The 18481-nt window shown below is 35.9% G+C and overlaps 1 protein-coding gene across 2 annotated transcripts in view; it reads right to left on the reverse strand.

Annotated features, from left to right (window-relative positions):
* LOC106135035 (collagen alpha-1(IX) chain) overlaps positions 1-18481 on the reverse strand; it is a 129834-nt gene that overhangs the window by 11391 nt on the left and 99962 nt on the right. For both annotated transcript variants that reach the window (XM_013335208.2, XM_013335207.2), the window contains 12 exons: positions 9962-10046; positions 9239-9285; positions 6681-6788; positions 4424-4579; positions 3903-4100; positions 3268-3429; positions 2454-2571; positions 1977-2069; positions 1707-1750; positions 1371-1580; positions 1119-1262; positions 134-232 (listed from right to left, as the gene is read on the reverse strand). In XM_013335208.2, coding sequence (XP_013190662.1) covers positions 134-232; positions 1119-1262; positions 1371-1580; positions 1707-1750; positions 1977-2069; positions 2454-2571; positions 3268-3429; positions 3903-4100; positions 4424-4579; positions 6681-6788; positions 9239-9285; positions 9962-10046 — 1464 coding nt within the window. The remainder of the gene's footprint in view (positions 1-133; positions 233-1118; positions 1263-1370; positions 1581-1706; positions 1751-1976; positions 2070-2453; positions 2572-3267; positions 3430-3902; positions 4101-4423; positions 4580-6680; positions 6789-9238; positions 9286-9961; positions 10047-18481) is intronic.

Genomic DNA, 18481 nt, shown 5'->3' on the forward strand with positions numbered 1-18481 from the left:
TTTTTAATTAGCCATTATTAACCATTGTTGAAAATAGGTAATGATGCCTGTATTTTGATAAAAACTATAAGTTGAATTTGAGCTGTGGCTTGAAAGAATAAAAACTAAACGGTAATTTAAAATTAAAACTTACCATAGATGCATCTAAAATATTGATGCCTGGATCTCCTTTCTCGCCTTTGGGTCCCACTGGCCCTGGTATGCCAGGCGGGCCTAGAGTACCAGGCTTTCCCTAAAGGAAGTTAAATTATATTAATAGGCTAGAATTCTGCTCATGTACAGAAAAGGGAACAAATGAAGGATAGGTATCGTTGGTGGTACAAAGTTTAGGGCAGATGTAAAATGTGATAGTGATAATGGAAGAAAATTGAATGCCAGGAACATGGTAAATGGAGCGTTGTATGCCTTTACGAAGAAGAAAGAAAGAAGTTGTCTTTAAAGGCATGCTTGGTAGCGGTGCATAAGGGCGTGTTGGTTCCATTACTTATGTTTGGGAGTGGCAGTAAAAGAACGAAAGTGGAATAAACGCAGTAGAAATGAGAATGCTTAGGAGAATGATTAGTATAAAATTGAGTGATCGGATAAGGAATATCGTGATAAGGGAACGCTGTAATGAGAATGAAGAAATAGTGTCAGGAATAAAAAAGAGAATGCAATGATGGTGTGGTCACGTCGTGAGAGTAGATGAAAGCAGGTTAACTAAGCAAATATACAAAGGGAGCATGAATTGGGTAGGCCTAGATGAACGTACTTTGATCAAATCTGAGATCTGATACTTTATGGCAAAAGATCAGGTTAAGAGTACCCAAAAACGACAAGCTTGCATGAAGAGAGTTATGAATGTCGATGAAGCGAAATAAGTATGCAGGGATAATAACAAGTGGGAAGATTTAGTCTCTGCCTAGTCCTCCAAGAAAGAGGCGTGATTTATGCATGTTGCGCTTCCGTTACATTTTCAGAGAAAAATAAATATATTTTTTTAAATATGTTCCTGTTGAAGTTATAATATCTCTCTAGGTCAAATTTCCTCTAAATCTAACTATAATAATAGTTCTTTTTTTGTTTATTCTTCACAAAGAAATATTTTCAATACAAGCTGATAACATATAGGTACTTGCCATCCAACCTGACGATCCACTTTCGCCCTTTTCCCCGGGACGACCTGGTGCCCCGGGTATACCTGGTAATCCCTGTAGACCCCTGGGCCCAGCTGGGCCTGGACGTCCTCGTCTACCTCTAGGACCTGGTTCTCCTTTATCGCCCTATTTTAAACACGTTAATAAATTTGAGTAGGTAATTTCATTTAATAATGACTTAAACCTATTTTACTTTTTTATGTTTTAGGCAATTCCGAAATATTCTTAATTTACCTTAATTGTAATAACATCAGCTCCTGCGCCACTTATACTGACTGGTCCAGGAGGTCCCCTTTCACCCCTTTCGCCTTTTAGGCCCGGGGGTCCAGGTGGCCCTGACATGCCAGGCATGCCTGATGGTCCGATGTCGCCTCTGTCACCTGGCTTTCCATCTTTACCAGGAAATCCTGCGAGTCCGTCATTTCCTCTACTGCCTTTTTCACCCTAAAAAAATTACTTCTTATGTATTAAACTAACAGTAAATAATTAAAATCATAATCGTCTTGTTTATATAAATGAATACAAAATTAATTTGCTTAGTAATCTTATAAATATCAATATAGAATTTACCTTTTCTCCAGGCTCGCCTTTAGCGCCTATTTCACTTGCACGACCTAAACAGAATAAATATCGATAAAGTAAATATTACATTATTTACACACAAATAATTGAAAATATACATACCTACCTAATTTCCTCGTCAGTGCAAAAAGATTACATAACACAACATAACATTTAATCACTTTTATATCCCTTGCTAGAGAGACCCAACAGTCATCAAAAGACTGACAGGCCATCTTTACCTTTAAGATTATTATTTTTTTATTTATTATTGCATACCTGTGCCAAGTCCAGAACCATAACCGGATGCAAATTCAGGATCTTCAGAAACCAGAACTGGTGGACCTGGAGGACCCGGCAAGCCACGTTCACCTTTGAATTGAAAAACCAAATTATTGTAACCTTTATAATAATTGAGGTTAAGAAGTGATCAGATTGTATTAAAACATCATTGCATTTATTGGAAATACTTTATTTATTACATATGTAAATATATAAATACTAACAATAGTTGATGTACAGCGCATAAAATAAGTGGGACTGAAATCCAATAATTAGGTTCATATAAAGATCGTTGTCATTTCATCAATCAGTTATTTATTTATTTTATTTATTTATACTTCATTGCACAAAATACAAATGTAGATATAGCACAATTGGCGGACTTAATGCTAAAAGCATTACTTAAATGTATCTTTTTTCTTTAGGATACTCTCACATTTATTATCATTATCTAAATTTCTAACTGGGTTATACCTTTTTCACCCTTTTCAGCTGGTCGTCCATTGGCTCCAGGTATGCCCGGGCGCCCATCAAGGCCTGGACGACCAGGTTCACCTTTTAATCCCCGATCTCCTTGGGGACCTGCATGACCCTGACAAAAAGAACATTTCATTAGTAAAATAAAGTAGATTTTTAATGTCATTAACTCATCCAAATAATTTTAATATGATTTACCAATGGTGTGTAAAACTAATCAATTACTTAGGTTTTCTTAAGCCTCTTGCTGGCTCTTTCTTTAATATTTACCACGATTCAACCTCGCAACTGTTTGTAGAATATTTAAAGCGCGAGGTCTACATTCCCTTTTTCTCCTGGTTCCTAGCTTTGAATTCATTACTTATCCTGGCAACAGGAAGCCGATAAAATCCTTATTGATAATAACAGTACATAATAATATTTTCCAGATTAAAATTTATCAAAAGAGATAAAACTGATAGAAAATAAATATTCAATGATAAAACTTAATCATAATGGAAGAACACAATGAACCGAGTGGTTCCCAGTACTAACATAAAAAGAAAAAACGACTAAACATATAAACTTGGGATTCTTCTTTTAGGCGATGGGCTAGCAACCTTTCACTATTTGAATCTTATTTCTATCATTATTATCTAATTCATATCAGCTGATCGTGTCTATAGGTCTTTCAGAACTGTTGGGTCTGTCATAACATTTACTTAATTCCATACGCTTCATTTATATAAAATGTAATGTTAAATGTTAACTGAATTAACTAGTATTTAATATTTAGTATCAAACATGTGATTTATAAAAAGTAAATACTTACACGTTCTCCTTTTGAACCAGCTGCACCAGGTTGTCCTCTGTCTCCTTTATGACCCGGGAAGCCCCTTTCACCCTGTGGTCCAATGGGACCTGGTTGTCCTGCGTCGCCTTTTGGCCCCGGTGCACCAGGACGGCCTAAATGTTCACCGTATCCCAAGTGGTCCTAGATAAAAAAAAATCTTATCTCGAAGTCAATCAATACAAGAATTAACCATAAATAATGTACCTACTTAGTAAAGAAAGCTTACTCGAAAATTTGTTTGATCTTGTCTGATTTACCTACTTATGACAAAAGCATGAGATTGCATTTTCTAGATATTTTTGAGATGATTATGATAATTGAATACGTGTATTAATAATTTTGAAATATTCATATTGACTTACCTTGTAGATTTGTCTAGGTTTCCAATTAGACTAAAGTACAGTATGGAAAGCATGAAATGATAAATTTACAAAAATAATCAGATAACTACAACTTTAGTCATAGAGCAGCAGGCGAAGTAAATTGTACAAAATCAACATTATCAGTCAAGTAATTCCGTTAAATTTTTATTGATATTATTTGAATTACAATAGGCAAGCATGTGTATCTACTACAAAGTTATTGAGCATAAAATGACACAATTATATTCTTACATCGAAGTGTTGATATTCCGAAGTCCCTGGTGGTCCGGGGGGGCCTGGCGGTCCCGGTATGCCCGGTCTTCCATCCACTCCTGCTTCGCCTTTAGGCCCTATTGGCCCTTCGGGCCCCCGTGGACCCAAATCACCTCGTTCTCCTTTTTCACCCCGTGGCCCTACGGGACCACGTTCACCTGGAGGTCCCGATTGTCCCTATTGATTATGATAGTTTTTTTTGTATTTCTTCACATGTATATGACATGTACATTTCTAAATTAAACTAACAACAACAAACATCTTAAGTAACTAAAGTTACTACGAGTAAGTACTGCTCTAACACGCAAGTCTAAACGAAACCATTTTTGTACTGAGAAGATAGTTACGACATTTAATAGGTGAGTATAGGACTGATATTATTATCAGGCCAGTATTTATTACATCTTCCGCACTCAATATGGAGCTGTCCAATTCTTAAATTCCAGAAACCAAAAGATTTTTCTCTTTTGATTATTATTTTTATACAAAATAATACTAACAGTTATACCAGGCGTGCCTGCTCTTCCATCGGCTCCTGCCAGTCCTGGGGGACCAGGTGGACCCTTCAGCTCTGGAGCAGTCTGAAGGAGAGCCAGGATGGTGCTGGAGTTACAACCGCATTGTCCAAGCGACGAGTAGTTCTCTCCAAAAATTTGCTGCGCAATAAAAAAATAAGAGTTCAAGAGAACTTAAATACGTTATCACCTTCAGTTATGCTTCCAAAATTAAGCACATAATGGTGAAAATGCTAACATCATCAGAAACTTTGATATTGTTCCTCAATTTATTTGTGCCCCTCGATTATCGATGATATAATCGATCGATAATGATAATCGATGATAACCCAGGTTCATTCTGAGATGAAGCCGCTGTCCGATATTACTACGGCGCGGGAAATAGTTTCTTGCGTTCGGTGCTAGTGTTCTTTACATACCAAATGGAGTAAGAATCAGCGCTGGTGCTATAAGAGCGTGCCAAGAGGATTTTCAAGTTCTTAATTTTTAACTTAGTATTATTCATACCTTTACGTGGTTTTTCTTTATCCAGTTAGATAAGCAAGAAAAACAAAACATATTTATTTTAGATTAAAAAATCTATTAAAATTTTTAAGCTTAGCGAAAATAACACAATATGTAGCCTACCTAGAGATAGTGATTGATAATTTAAAATTATTTAAGTGAACTGAAAGTTAAAACTGTTTCCAAATATCTGAACCAACACGTAGCAATAAAAAGGACACTATGCTTAGCCTAGTGACGAATTCCAATCATTCAGATTCCGATGTAGAACAATCGAGTTAACGCGATTCTGGTGGATTTGAATGAAAAGCTCGCGGAGAGCAAATCAAATGAATCGATATCGTCAAATAGGAAGCTGGACGCGCGCCAAGAGCTTAATAAACTTTGTTACAGCTTACCATTCAGGCCCGATGTCGACGATTCTAAGTCAACCAGGATTCGGTTAGATTGTAATATGAAGACTTGATTTGGCATTTGATATTGCGTAATAGGTGGAAGTCACTTGAATGGCAATTTAAGCCAATCTTTCCTTAAATTTCCATTTAAATGAACATTAAAATACAGTTTTCACAATTTAAAATACAATAAAAATTGTCACAAGAATATTTTTTTAACATACATTAATTTAAAATCAAATTTTCACGCATAAGCAAACATGACTCGTTTGCGAATTTATTTATTTATATTAATTCATTTAAATGTATGAAAGTTAAAAGATAATTTCTATAGATCATATTATAATGTACTTTGGAGGAAGAAGTCTGAAGAATGTCTCAAGTGACCATATTGTGCCTGTTTTCAATAGGCCATTCAAGTTTAGCGTTGATACGAATACGCACGTCGTAGCCGCTCATGCACGCCGAGATAGCATTTGTCAAGGTTCCATGTCAAAATCAGAGGCGGAAAACATAAATAAAAATGATATTAAAATGATGAGAATTTAGACCATTTATCGAGGAAGGCTTTAGGCTATTTATCATCACGCTGCAACTATTGTGAGCGAATTAATGAAATATGTGAAAAAACGGGGAAAATTATTCATCGTTGAGGACTAAAATGATGCCAGAAATAAGTATTCCACGCCGACGAAGTCGCGGGCACAGCTAGTAGGATATATAGACGATTGCAATAGTTTGAGTAGTAAATAGATGAGATGGTTATATTGAGAAATAGCCAAATCTATTTATCATGTAAACAAACGTTAAATGTGTAATGAAAACCAAAATAAAATGAGATTAAGAATAGGTAAAACTTTTTATTTTCAGCCTATGCCTTTTACCATCGACTTAGGTATGTTTGTTTACCCGAGTAGGCAGGTGATGCCCGCAGGTTAAATGAGAGTTGTGCGGTCCAGACTTCGCAGGAATAGGGGCTTCTCCGTATTTCTATATGTAGGTATTCCAACGGGCACAATACAATGTGTGAAACTGCGATACATCTAGAGTAGGAAATGTATTTAGGTTGAGATATGTCTTCGACGAACTTTGTGGTAAAGTTGAGGAGAAATTAAGATGTTCGGGTTTGATTGTGGTTTGTTGATGATGAAACGTGATTTATATGGTTTAGTTTTATATATCCTTTGTATATGTTGAGCAGCACATCACAAATAAATAGTTCTTTACATTTAATCTATCTGTCCCTTCAAAGAAAGTTAAATGTATTTTTGCAGATTTTAAGATACTTATTAAATTAAAAATCTGCCATTTTTAATAAAATACAAATCAAATAGTTCACTTACATCGTCACCAGATCCGGATATTTCTGCTAAACTGGTGCCCGGAGTTCCCGGCACACCGGGCGGACCTGGCGGACCTGGTGGTCCACGTATTGACTCTCCAGGTGGGCCCTGTGGAAATATATTTAAAAAATAAGTAAGTTTCTATTGTAAAAAGATGTGTTTTAAATCAACATAAAAAACGGCATTCCATTTATACCTAATAGACACTAAGGTGGTTAAAAAAGGATCGAAACATTGAATAAAATTACAAAGGTAAGAAAGTTAAACATTGCAAACTTTGAAAGTTATTGCAGCATTCAAGCACCTATCATCTTTTTCTTTTTTATAATAAATCAGACAACGTTTTTCATGTTCCGAATTTTCGCAAACTCCGTTAATTGATGTAATACATGAAGTGCGTTGAAATTGAATTCTGTTGGAGCACTCACTTCATGCGAAACATTGTCGAGTGCGGTGTGTGTGACGCGTGTATCCGAACGCGGTGTGAAGCATGCTTCACTGTGACGTATTACGGAACAAAGCGGATTTAATAAAGTAGTTACTGGACCAAGTTTTTGGAACCTCGATATTTTTTGTTAATAATAAAAGATTGAAGCTCTAGAAAAAATCCGGGCTACTTAAATTTTTGTTTAAAACCGACACTTGGAAATGTTTAGTTTATCGTTCTTCTAATAAAATATAGCAAACAGTATCACATGCCGAGATTCAGAAAATTCCACTAATTGCTGTAAATCATGAAGTGCGTTAAAAAATGAATTCCATTGGAGCACTGACTACACGCGAAACAGTTAAGTGTGGTGTGTGTCACGCGTGTATCCGAACGCGACGTGAAACATGCTTCACTGTAACGTATTAAGGAACAAAGTGGAATTAATAAAGTATGTACGTACTGGAACAATTTTTGCAACTTCGATATTTTTTTGCTACAGTTAAAATATTGATAATCGAAAATACCTATTCTATATTTTCGTAAAGATGTTTTAATGATTAGATTATAGCGAAAGTTTCTTGTTTGTAAATTTTTATTTTAAATGAACACAAATTATTGTATTAAAATATTGACAGTTGGTTAATTCAAATATCTTTCCCCATAAACACTAAAATTATCTTAATTAAAGAGTAATTATGGGTGTTCACTTCAAAGGTCTCAGGTTTCTAAGCTATTAAATTTAGATTGCAGAAACTAAAGGGTTGCTATAGAATATAATAACACCTACTCACTCAGACTCTTATTTTTAGTGATAATCTGTTCATTTTCCTCTGAGAAATACGAATATAATAACCATGGAGGCCTTTTTGCAATGCTGAAACACACTTTGACACATCCTTTTAAAAATGTGTGTATTTTGTATTCATTTTGTTTAATTTATGCCATGTAGCAACAAATAAATGTTTTACCTATCTATCTGTCTATCTATACGATATCTCCATAATAATTACACATACGTCCCGAGGGGCGGACGTTCCGATAAATTGGCGGAACAAAGCAGAGCACCCTTTGTGTGAAAATTGCGAGTTATTCCGTTCGGATCGCACTTTTGTTCAATACGATACTTCAAAACACGGTGTGTGTAGAGGATAACTTTGCTATTTTAAAATGTTACTTACTTCTACTTCAGTGACTACCAGAAATTATTCGACTAAGTGTATGCTTTATATATCATCTCTAAGCTTAAGAAATATCCGAGCTGGTGATTAGCTGGTTGGTAGATTGCATTAACCTTTTAACATGTGTTCTGTTATAGATAACTAAATGTAAAAATTTACATCATTGCGGTTGTAAAGTTTTAAATGAACGTCTTAATTAATAATATTATTTAAATTATTGAGTTATCTCATTTTTTCTTAATGCCATCTGAACATTATTGCATTCCAAAGTGTTGCTGTGACAGTAAAACAAATATCGAATATATTAATTAAACTTAGTCTGTCCAAAGTTCTGCAACAAAGTTTATTTCTGTACATTCGTTCTTTTGGGCCGATACTCATACCGCGCATCCAATATATTTAGTGAGCCTATGACCCCACAACCATTAATTTTCACTCACATTCGAGTTTTTGTCATTGTTTTTACATGTAATTTTACTATTGATGCAATAAATCTCTTTGTGCACTTTTGCGTATGATTGCAATTTTGTGCATTTGATTTAAAACAAAAAAATAAAATGAAAACATTTTAGTTCTTCTAAACAAATAAAAAGATTAAATTTCACTTTGTTTGGAAAGTCGAATAAGTATTTGATTTGATTATATTCCAACCCAAGGCTAGTATTATATATCATGAATGTAAAAAGTCTTATAATATATGTTAAATATTATATTTTATCTTCAGTATAAAAGTAGGTAATTATAGAGGTAACTAGGTCTTTATAGAGTTGAATTTTTAAATTACTTTTAATTTTCTGCAGATATACAAAACATTTCAGTCAAGAGTTAATAGTTGTGCTATATATACTTCGACGATGATTCAGAAAATTGAAGAAAAGTTTTTAGTATTTCGCCTTATCATCAAAAAACTAAAATAATAATATGAAATCAAAAATATAACTATATCTTGCCCTCGGTCCGCGTTCTCCCTTTTCGCCTCGAAGTCTCATAGGGTAACCTGGAATAGTAAGAATATATTGTTAAATCATTCGGTATTATATTTGCAGATCTATACAGACTACCTAAGATATTTGCAGACTGATTAATAAAAACTACACGACACACTTCATTTATTACGTCACTACAATATATAAAATTTAAACAGAAGTACATAATTGTTATTATTTTGTGCAGTAATTTTTTTTTATTAATTTATAAAGTTGACTGTTGATCGTTGCGAATATTTATTTATTAGGTAACATAACATCAGTGCACTGTAGGAAAAATGAAAAAAAAAGGATGATCAAAATCGCTCGATACACTTAGAAAAAAATATAATTCTCTATTTTTTTTCAAATTTCTTCTTTTGTTAAGATACTTCATAAAAATTTAGTTAAAAAGCATTGTATGAGGTCAATAGTTTCATTGTTCATACTCATGCTTTGATCACGATATATTTAAAGTTAAATACTTATGAAAAGAAAAGCTAAAACACCTAAAAGCATTTCCAGTCTATTTCAAGAAATTAGTAGCTCCACGCAAAAGCTTGTAAAAATATATTTAGCACAGTTCTCAAGAAATTAATCATCCTAGTTCTCAGATTTGTTTATTTTTAATCATCACGGCCTTCCCGCGAATATGCGATAATTATGCATATAAAAAGAAGATAAACATAATGAAGACTGTCAACATACCGTCGAGTCCCGGAGGGGGTGGTGGGAAAGGGGGGATGGTCCCGTAGCGTCCAGAACCTTCTGCGTCTCCATCTTCCTGATCCACCTGTATTTTAACATTGGATTAATAATAATTATCCTGCGCAGTATATGAAACTCCATAAATAAAATTTTAAAAAATTAAAAACTGAATTAAACCCGATCGTGTATAAAAAAATATTGACAAAACAAAATCAATTGTATAAACCATTTAGAAAAACAGTAGAATTTTGACAAAAGTACATAATAATTGTTTTGTTAACATTTACACACAAATGGTAGGGTAATTAGTGAAATGAAAGGGTTAGTTAGTAAGACAATTATGTTGGCTTGTGGGTTATTTTCTTGGGACTGGTGTTTCGATCCGTGTTAGGTATAACTGCTGGGGTTAGCAATATGTAAAGGTTGTATATAAATAGTGTACATATGTCCTGCAGTTTATAGAACATATAGCTACATATTCAGTGCAATACATAGGACTTTAAGACGAACACAAAGTGCCTTTAACTATATGAGGTGTTTTTCTAAAATAGTTATTTTTTACTCATATTTCTTTTTTAATAGTAATTTTATTTACAAAAAAGTTAACACTCAGGTACTCAGGATAACACTTTGTATGAACATGTCAACAAAGTACCTAACCGAAATTTGTCAAAATTTCTACTTCAATCAAAGACCACGCACAGAATTAGTTGTTGACCTTTTGAATTTAATTAAAAGTATACTGTTTTTCGGTGCTTTGCTTTGGAATTGAAAATAATGATGTGAATGACTGTTCACTGTACAGTACCTACACTAAAATAATACTAATATTCTATGTTGTTTCGGAATAAACGCCCTCAATAATTAAAAATGTACCTAGCTTAATACTATGAGCTCTTGCATCAATAAATTCTTCTACATAAATTCCACTACTTCACTACTACTCAAAACTAAGTTATTATCTTAGATATACCTACAACACCTACTTTAGCTGAATATTCACTATCATTATTCCGTGTCGCTAGCGCAAAACAAACAGTCTTTGTTGCAGTTTTGCATCCAACGGAGCGTTATCGCGATCAACGCTAATGTCGACTGAACAGCGGCTAAGCTCCATTGTCAGGGGAAGTACGCAATAAACGGGTGAAATTAAAACGTATGAGTGAATTTCAAAAGGTCGTATTATTTTCTGTTATCAAAATGTATTTATTTTACTTAATTTTGCCTTAAATATGTACAAAAGGTGCCATATTGTATTCTGTACCAGTCAAACATATAAGTCAAAACTGAGAAGATCGTACGGTAAGTGTGATTAATGCAAAACCAAATTTTAAGATATTTTCAATGAAATGTTTTTTTTTATTATTAATGCAGTGCTAAGGTTGAAAAATTGATCGTAGGTAGGCAAAGAACTTACAAAGATATTGGGCGGTAAAAGATGTTTAAATTATACACCTAGTTAGTATTCTCGCTATATCATATTATCAAATTAAAAATGTTAGAAAATAATGGGATTGGACTACCTAGGTACTCAAAATTTTTTCTTCATTTAAATACATTTAAGTAAAACTTGTCTTATAATATTTTTTTATTATTATTTTATTTATTAACAGCTTTTCTGGCCCTTATCTAGTTACATCCTAACCTCTTTGGCGAGGAGTCTACTCAACTTGTATGGTGTTTTAAATAGCCGCGTTTTACCTGAAATAAAACGCATATTAAACTACTTACCTTATTCAAAGCTTAATAATGAGATAGGCGTGTGATTTCCCGTCATTTATAAAACCTAATTGACCTACTCTTTATCCGTATTTCCGGTTGCTTCCATTCGCCACCAGGTGGGGGTAGTGTGCGTGTAGATCAGAGCACGCTGCCCCTTCGTCATTGCGTTTTGTTCATAAGGATGTCGACAGCAGGCAGAGCTAAAAAGTTAAGCTTTGAATAAGGTAAGTAGTTTAATATGCGTTTTATTTCAGGTAAAACGCGGCTATTAAACCACTTGACCGTTATTCAAAGCTTAATAATGAGAAGTGTTTGTTATCGCCTGGTGAAGGAACAGCAACCAAACGCCAATGTGATAATCATCTCTGTTCTGTCACGGATTCATAATGCTTTTTGAAAATATCACAGACAGGACAGGAGTTGTCAGTTTTATACAATAATAAACGTTGTTCAATGTCCTTAGAAGTTATATATTATTTCTATGTATATTTTTACGTAAATTCAGTATGATGGAAGAAGGACATGATATCAGGTAATTAAGTAGGATACAAGTGAAACAATTAGGTACGTATATAAACGTGGTATTTAATCAATCACATATACAATCGTTATATATTTAATAATATATGTATATAAATATATATTATATAACACAGCAATGCAATACCATTTGTAGAGTATAAATATCCACTACTGGAAGGTGTTATATTTACTAGTTATATATGAATCAAAAATACCTATACTAGATTAACTTTAATGTTGTATGGCAACAGTTATGAAATTAGAGTAAAATCAACTAATTTTAATTCACAACCTGAAAAAGGTTTGTAACTGAACACTCATTATCATGTGTACGAACTTCTTTCCTATAAAACTTATGAAATGTGTTGGCAGATTTCCAATTACCGCGGGCTAGAATTTCATCAAGAGGGAAATTTTTCAACCAATTACTTGATGCTACTGCGGCTCTGACACTACCTGGAGTAGCATCTATTTTAGCCATTTTAAGCAAGGATTTTATCCAGCCGCTTATGACCGTACGAGATGCTGGCTTTGCTTCGCCTTTTGTTGTAATAAATAATGACTGACAATTCGCCTCAATTCTTCTATCCTTAAAAATTGTTATAGTTTTTTCTACCCATAATAGAGGATTTAATTTACTATCAGAGGTATTACATAACAATTTCCAGCCCGATTGCTGGTGGTTGGCACTGTCGGTTTTAGACCCGTAGACTGGCCAAAAAACAAAATGTTGACTCGTTTTAATTAAATGCAAAGGGTCAACCTGAAGAAGAGTCAGATCGTGGATCCGTCTTCCTGAGCAAAGTAATAACAAAGCAGCTGTGTGACGAGCTACTTGAAAAGAACTATTCTCGTCAATTGAATAACTACTAATAAATTCTTTAAGATTATCTATGTTCCAAATTGGGGGCTTTTCAGGTCTGGGGTTTTTAATAGATATAGCTTTTAAAATGTGTTTTACTATAACATTTGAACTCAAATTATTAGATGTGTTGCATAGAGTAGCAATGGTAGATTTGTGTAGTTGGATAGTACTGTATGCATATTTTTTAGTCAAGTAAAGGTCTGCTAAGTATCTAGCAAGGTCTGCGGGCAATGGCGTTTTTGGGTCAATATTATGTGTTTCGCACCATGAACACCAATTTCTCCATGCCACATTGTAAGTTCTCTTTGTCGATGAGCGCCAAGAGGATTGTAATAAGTCCAGTTGTTCTTTATTCCAAGAGTTTAGGTCCGTACTCCACCCCGACATTTCCAGACCTCCAGGTTGAGATTCTGGACATCTGGCGGGTGCTGTCCTGTTGATGTATCTATCAGGATTTTGTGAAGATCCCGCAAGGTGAAGGGAGGGGCTAGGGCTCTGGCCCTGAGATCTGCTCTCCAAAATACTTTCCTCCACCGTGGGACTACCAGCAGATATACTCCTGAGCATTGGTTGAGGTGTGCTAACACCTTGGGCACTAAGCACGGGGGTGGAAACACCCAAGCTAGTGGAAAATTCCAAACTATGCTGAAGGCGTTGTGAACTGCCGCTTGGTGATCGTTGAGATCTAGTGTTGCATAACTGGGTACCACATGGGCTCTGTCTGACGCGAATAGGTCTATCAGTGGGGTGCCCCACTTGACAAAGATTTTCTCCGTTATTTGAGGGAGAAGATGCCATTCTGACGGCAGGCGTAGTCTTGATAAATGATCCGCTTGACTGTTGAATCTCCCGGGAAGATAATTGATCTGATATTGGATTTTGTGCTTTTGCAAGAAGGTTAGAACCTTGTTCGTTAGATGTAATAGAGCTCTGGACTTCGTGCCCCCTTCCCTCCGCAGATAAGACACTACGGTTTGATTGTCGCATTGCATTAGTATTGAGCTGTAGCTTATGATTGATACAAAGTTCTGAAGAGCGTAAAATATTGCCAACATTTCCTTTATATTGCAATGTAGATTTTGTTCTTCTTTGGTCCAGATGCCGGAGAGAGGAATATCGTTCATCTGTGCCCCCCAGGCCTGATCTGACGCATCCGTCGTCAGGAAGTTGGTCGGAGCTGGTATATGCAAGGGTATGGATCCCTTGCAATTGTCTATCCACCATAGAATGTCCGCCCTGGCGCTTTCTGGAAGAGCGTACTTTTTGCTCGTGTTTATTGGCAGGGATAAAAGAAACATTTGTGTTTCTCGATAGCGTAGTCTTCCTAATGGGATCGCGAAGCTTGCGAAATTTAACAGTCCTATCACTACTTGTAGATCTTTGACTGAAACGTTTTCTGTGACTAGAAGTTGGGTTAATTTCTGTACTATCAAGGAGGATTTCTCTTCCGGAAGAGATATTTGGTTGGACCATGGATTCCAATGGATGCCGAGAAACGTCAGAGACTTTTGAGGAGCTATTATAGACTTTTCGAAGTTTACTTGCCACCCTAGATTGCTGAGAGTCTCCAACAGCATGTCCGTGTGCAGTTTTAAAGTGTTTCGACACTGATTGGCTATTAAAAAATCGTCTAAATAGACTATAATCCGCACGCTTTTTTCTCTCAGTGTTTGAGCTATCCAATTCGACAGGGTTGCAAAGATTTTGGGTGCCGTGCATAGGCCAAATGGGAGGCACGTCATTTGGAGTAATTGCCCTTCGTATATGACCCGAAGAAACCTTCTGTGGGAGGTGGATATGCTCAGATGAAAGTACGCTTGCGATAAGTCCACTTTGCACATCCAGTCTTTTGGCTGGAGGAAGTTTGGGACCCGGTGAACGTTTATCAAGCGAAACCGGTCTGCCGTTATAAAACTGTTTAATCTTTTCAAATTGAAAATTGGTCGACTTGAGCCGTCGCTCTTTGGAGCGAGGAATAATGGAGAAATGAAGCTTGGAGAAATCGATGCTTCCTCTAACACCCCCTGACTTATCATTTTTGTCACTATTTTGGTCATTTCCTCGCCAGGTGGAGTTACACAAGTTCCCTTGAAATTTGGAATTTGGAGTGGCGGTTTTCGAACAAAAGTTATTCGGTACCCTTGTATTAATTGTAAAATATGGTCGGGTGCCCCCATGGTTCTCCATTTGTCTAGATAGAAAACTAATTGACCCGCCCGAAACGATTGGTTGTCATTGTTTCGACTTCCTGGTGTTACCTCTATTTGTAGAGGAACGAAATGGTCTTTTTTGTGCCACCCCTTTGCCCTCTGGGAGCAGACGGCTCTGACCGTGAATTCCAGTAATTAGGTGGGGGGTATATTACTTGCCCGTAACTCGACTGATTCGGCAGTGGGGGCGCATGGTCGCGAGATGTGCTCGGATATGAGAACGCACTATTCGGGTATTGACAATAGCCAGGTATTGGGTTATAACTATTAAATCTATTAAATGAACCCTGCGCTACTTTATGGTATTCCTTCCTTTTACTTTTTGACTGAGGAAGGCGGTTGGAACCGAGCTTATAGGATTTAGAACTATTAACTGGTTTTGTAATAGGATTAAAAGCTTTACGTACACCACCTACTTTTTCTATGGTAGAGGTGAAAGAAGATTCCTCAAATATGCAAGTAGATGAGGGTGGAATTTTATTTAGTGTTGATTTAATTAAAGGGTCACGAACCTGGTTAAGAATACCCTCTCGACGCATTTGAATGATTTCTGCTCTGTGGCCACAAACTAATTGCAATAAATCCGACGAGACTTTGTGAAAATCTCCCTTCAAGAATAGTTCCTCAACTTTTTTGCACGCTAATGCAATCCAGTCAGGATCACAAGGCTGCGTCTGAATCCAAGTTAAAAGGTTACGGAGGAGATTTTGTAATTCCTCATTTTGTTTCAAGACGCAAAACGTTAAGGCTGCGTATGCTTTCTCTGGATGAGCATAGTAACGTAGGTTATCATAAGATTTGATTTCGTCGTTTACTTCTAAATTGACAAAACCGGGGGTATGCGCATAAATTTTTTGGGTGTCGGCATAACGAATTTCGGACCAAGTGTCTGAACCTAACCTCTGCACTTCATTCAACATTTTAAGGAACTGAGCTGGCGTTTTAGGAACTGCCGGTTCCTTTAATTTGGTTTCGATACCAAATGTAAAACCTGAAGTAAGATTTTCGGAATTAGTAGTACGAACTGGACTATTCTCGGTTTGTTCGTACAATGTGCGACTAGCATTCGAACTAACAGACACATTGTCATAATTGTCACAAACAGGATGCGTCTGCGCTGCTTGAAAATTAGGGTTGTACATCAAAAAGTTCCGAAGCTCACTAACCTCTTTATTTAGTTTCTCGTACTTGTTTGATAACCGACGTCCTTTCGAGTTGCGATGACGGCGGCGTTGATGTCTCTGTGGAGACTCCGATGACCGATCTCGCGAACTTGAGCTGCTGCTGCTGCTACTGCCGGAGCTACTAGGGCGTCGCCGTCTTTTTTGCGCTGAACAAGCCCGATCTCCACGCATGGTAGGCACGTCTTTGTCCGACATTGCACTATGCTATGAGAAAATAAAAAACAATGCAAATCGATGAAAACTGAATTTTTAACGAACGGTTTAAAACCGTTGGTATATTTCATCATAAATTTTTAGGTAAGAATTTTATATTTTATTCACAATAATCAAGGAATGATTATTATTTTTTTTTTAATATATATATTTAAACATTAGGGGGTACTCACCTGCTTAAAGCAGATACCAATTTGAATAAATTCTTACCAGTTGATGTTCACTCGACGGGAACTAAAACGCCAATGACGAAGGGGCAGCGTGCTCTGATCTACACGCACACTACCCCCACCTGGTGGCGAATGGAAGCAACCGGAAATACGGATAAAGAGTAGGTCAATTAGGTTTTATAAATGACGGGAAATCACACGCCTATCTCATTATTAAGCTTTGAATAACGGTCAAGTGGTTTAATTATTGGTTAAAGCTATCAAAATCAAGCCTAATAAAAAGTCTCTCAGCATGGACAAAGCAACAATTTCAGAATGAAATTTTCCTTTTTTTTCAAATTAATTTCACCCCTTTATAAAACTGGAAAATAGGCGGAAATTTTCCTGCAATTTTAAAGCAGCGTCTAAGGAATTTTGATTGTCAGCAAATAATTGCTCCTCCCTGTACTGCTTTTAGTCGTTGAATATTGTGCCATAAAAATAACTTGGTGAATAGTTGCTTTTTTTATATTCTATGCTTTCTGCCGAAGCGCAAATAATATACAAAATTTCAGTATCCATTTTTCAACGTCACTTCATAATCGTCATTTTAGTCTCATAACATTGGTTGACGTCAAGTTAATAATTTAAAACTAATTTTACTGCTGCTTTCAATCAATTTTCAATAACGTCAACTTCACAACAATCCAAATTAGAATAGAAATGTGGAAAACAATATTGCTAGCCTGTTGTCTGCAACGATATAATATGTTATTTCTGTATTTCAAAGCTGTGAGTTACCAATTTTCATAACCTCAACATTGTGATTGAATTTACAAGTGAACAAAGGTCGCTTTGGTCGAATTATTTTATCTATGAGATTACCTAAGTAAAGTAATTTCGAGAAAAAATCTGTTTGTTTTCTTATAACTTGATAATGCCCAAATTATATATTTTTTTGCTTTAACATACAATCAATTTTTTTTGTAACGGCGTGGAAATCCTTTTTACACATGACCCCTGAGGTTTTCACCCGGGGGAGTGTGAGACTCCTGGCACCTAACGTGCCATCCTACCGCACTAAAACCCTCCGGCGGCGCTGCTTTCCTACCATTTTGAAGGCATCATGGGATCGACTAAGTATTCTACCATGATGCTTTCTAGCTCCTGGGTCAAGGGTGATAATCAGCGTTTTTGTACAGCACAACTGTATTAGCTTAATGGATTTTTTATTGTATTATTAATTTTGTGTCTGTTCTATCATATTTTAAGATCCTTGTTAAGCATTATTTGCGTACAAACTCAAAGAGTAAGTACGCAGTTTACCCAAAACTTGTGATGCTAGTGTAAGTTACCTAACGGAGGTAAGGATTACTTGTCGAATGTTGCTTTGTACACTTAATTGTGAGGTTACGTCTAAGATTACGTTGTTGGGATCTCATCTTGATTTCTTGTGATGTGGCTACATAATATTCCTCATGTTTAAAGCTATTTAAGTAAAGGGATACGTTGTGGCGCTAAATTCGCGCGGACAAAGCTGCGGATAATAGCTAGTATGATACTTATTATATAAATATTAGTTAATTTACGTGCCGTGTGGTTCCCGGCACCAAATACAAAAAAGAATAGGTCCACTCCATCTCTTTCCCTTGGAT

The sequence above is a fragment of the Amyelois transitella genome, chromosome 11 (assembly GCF_032362555.1).
Source record: "Amyelois transitella isolate CPQ chromosome 11, ilAmyTran1.1, whole genome shotgun sequence".
Lineage (NCBI taxonomy): Eukaryota > Metazoa > Arthropoda > Insecta > Lepidoptera > Pyralidae > Amyelois > Amyelois transitella.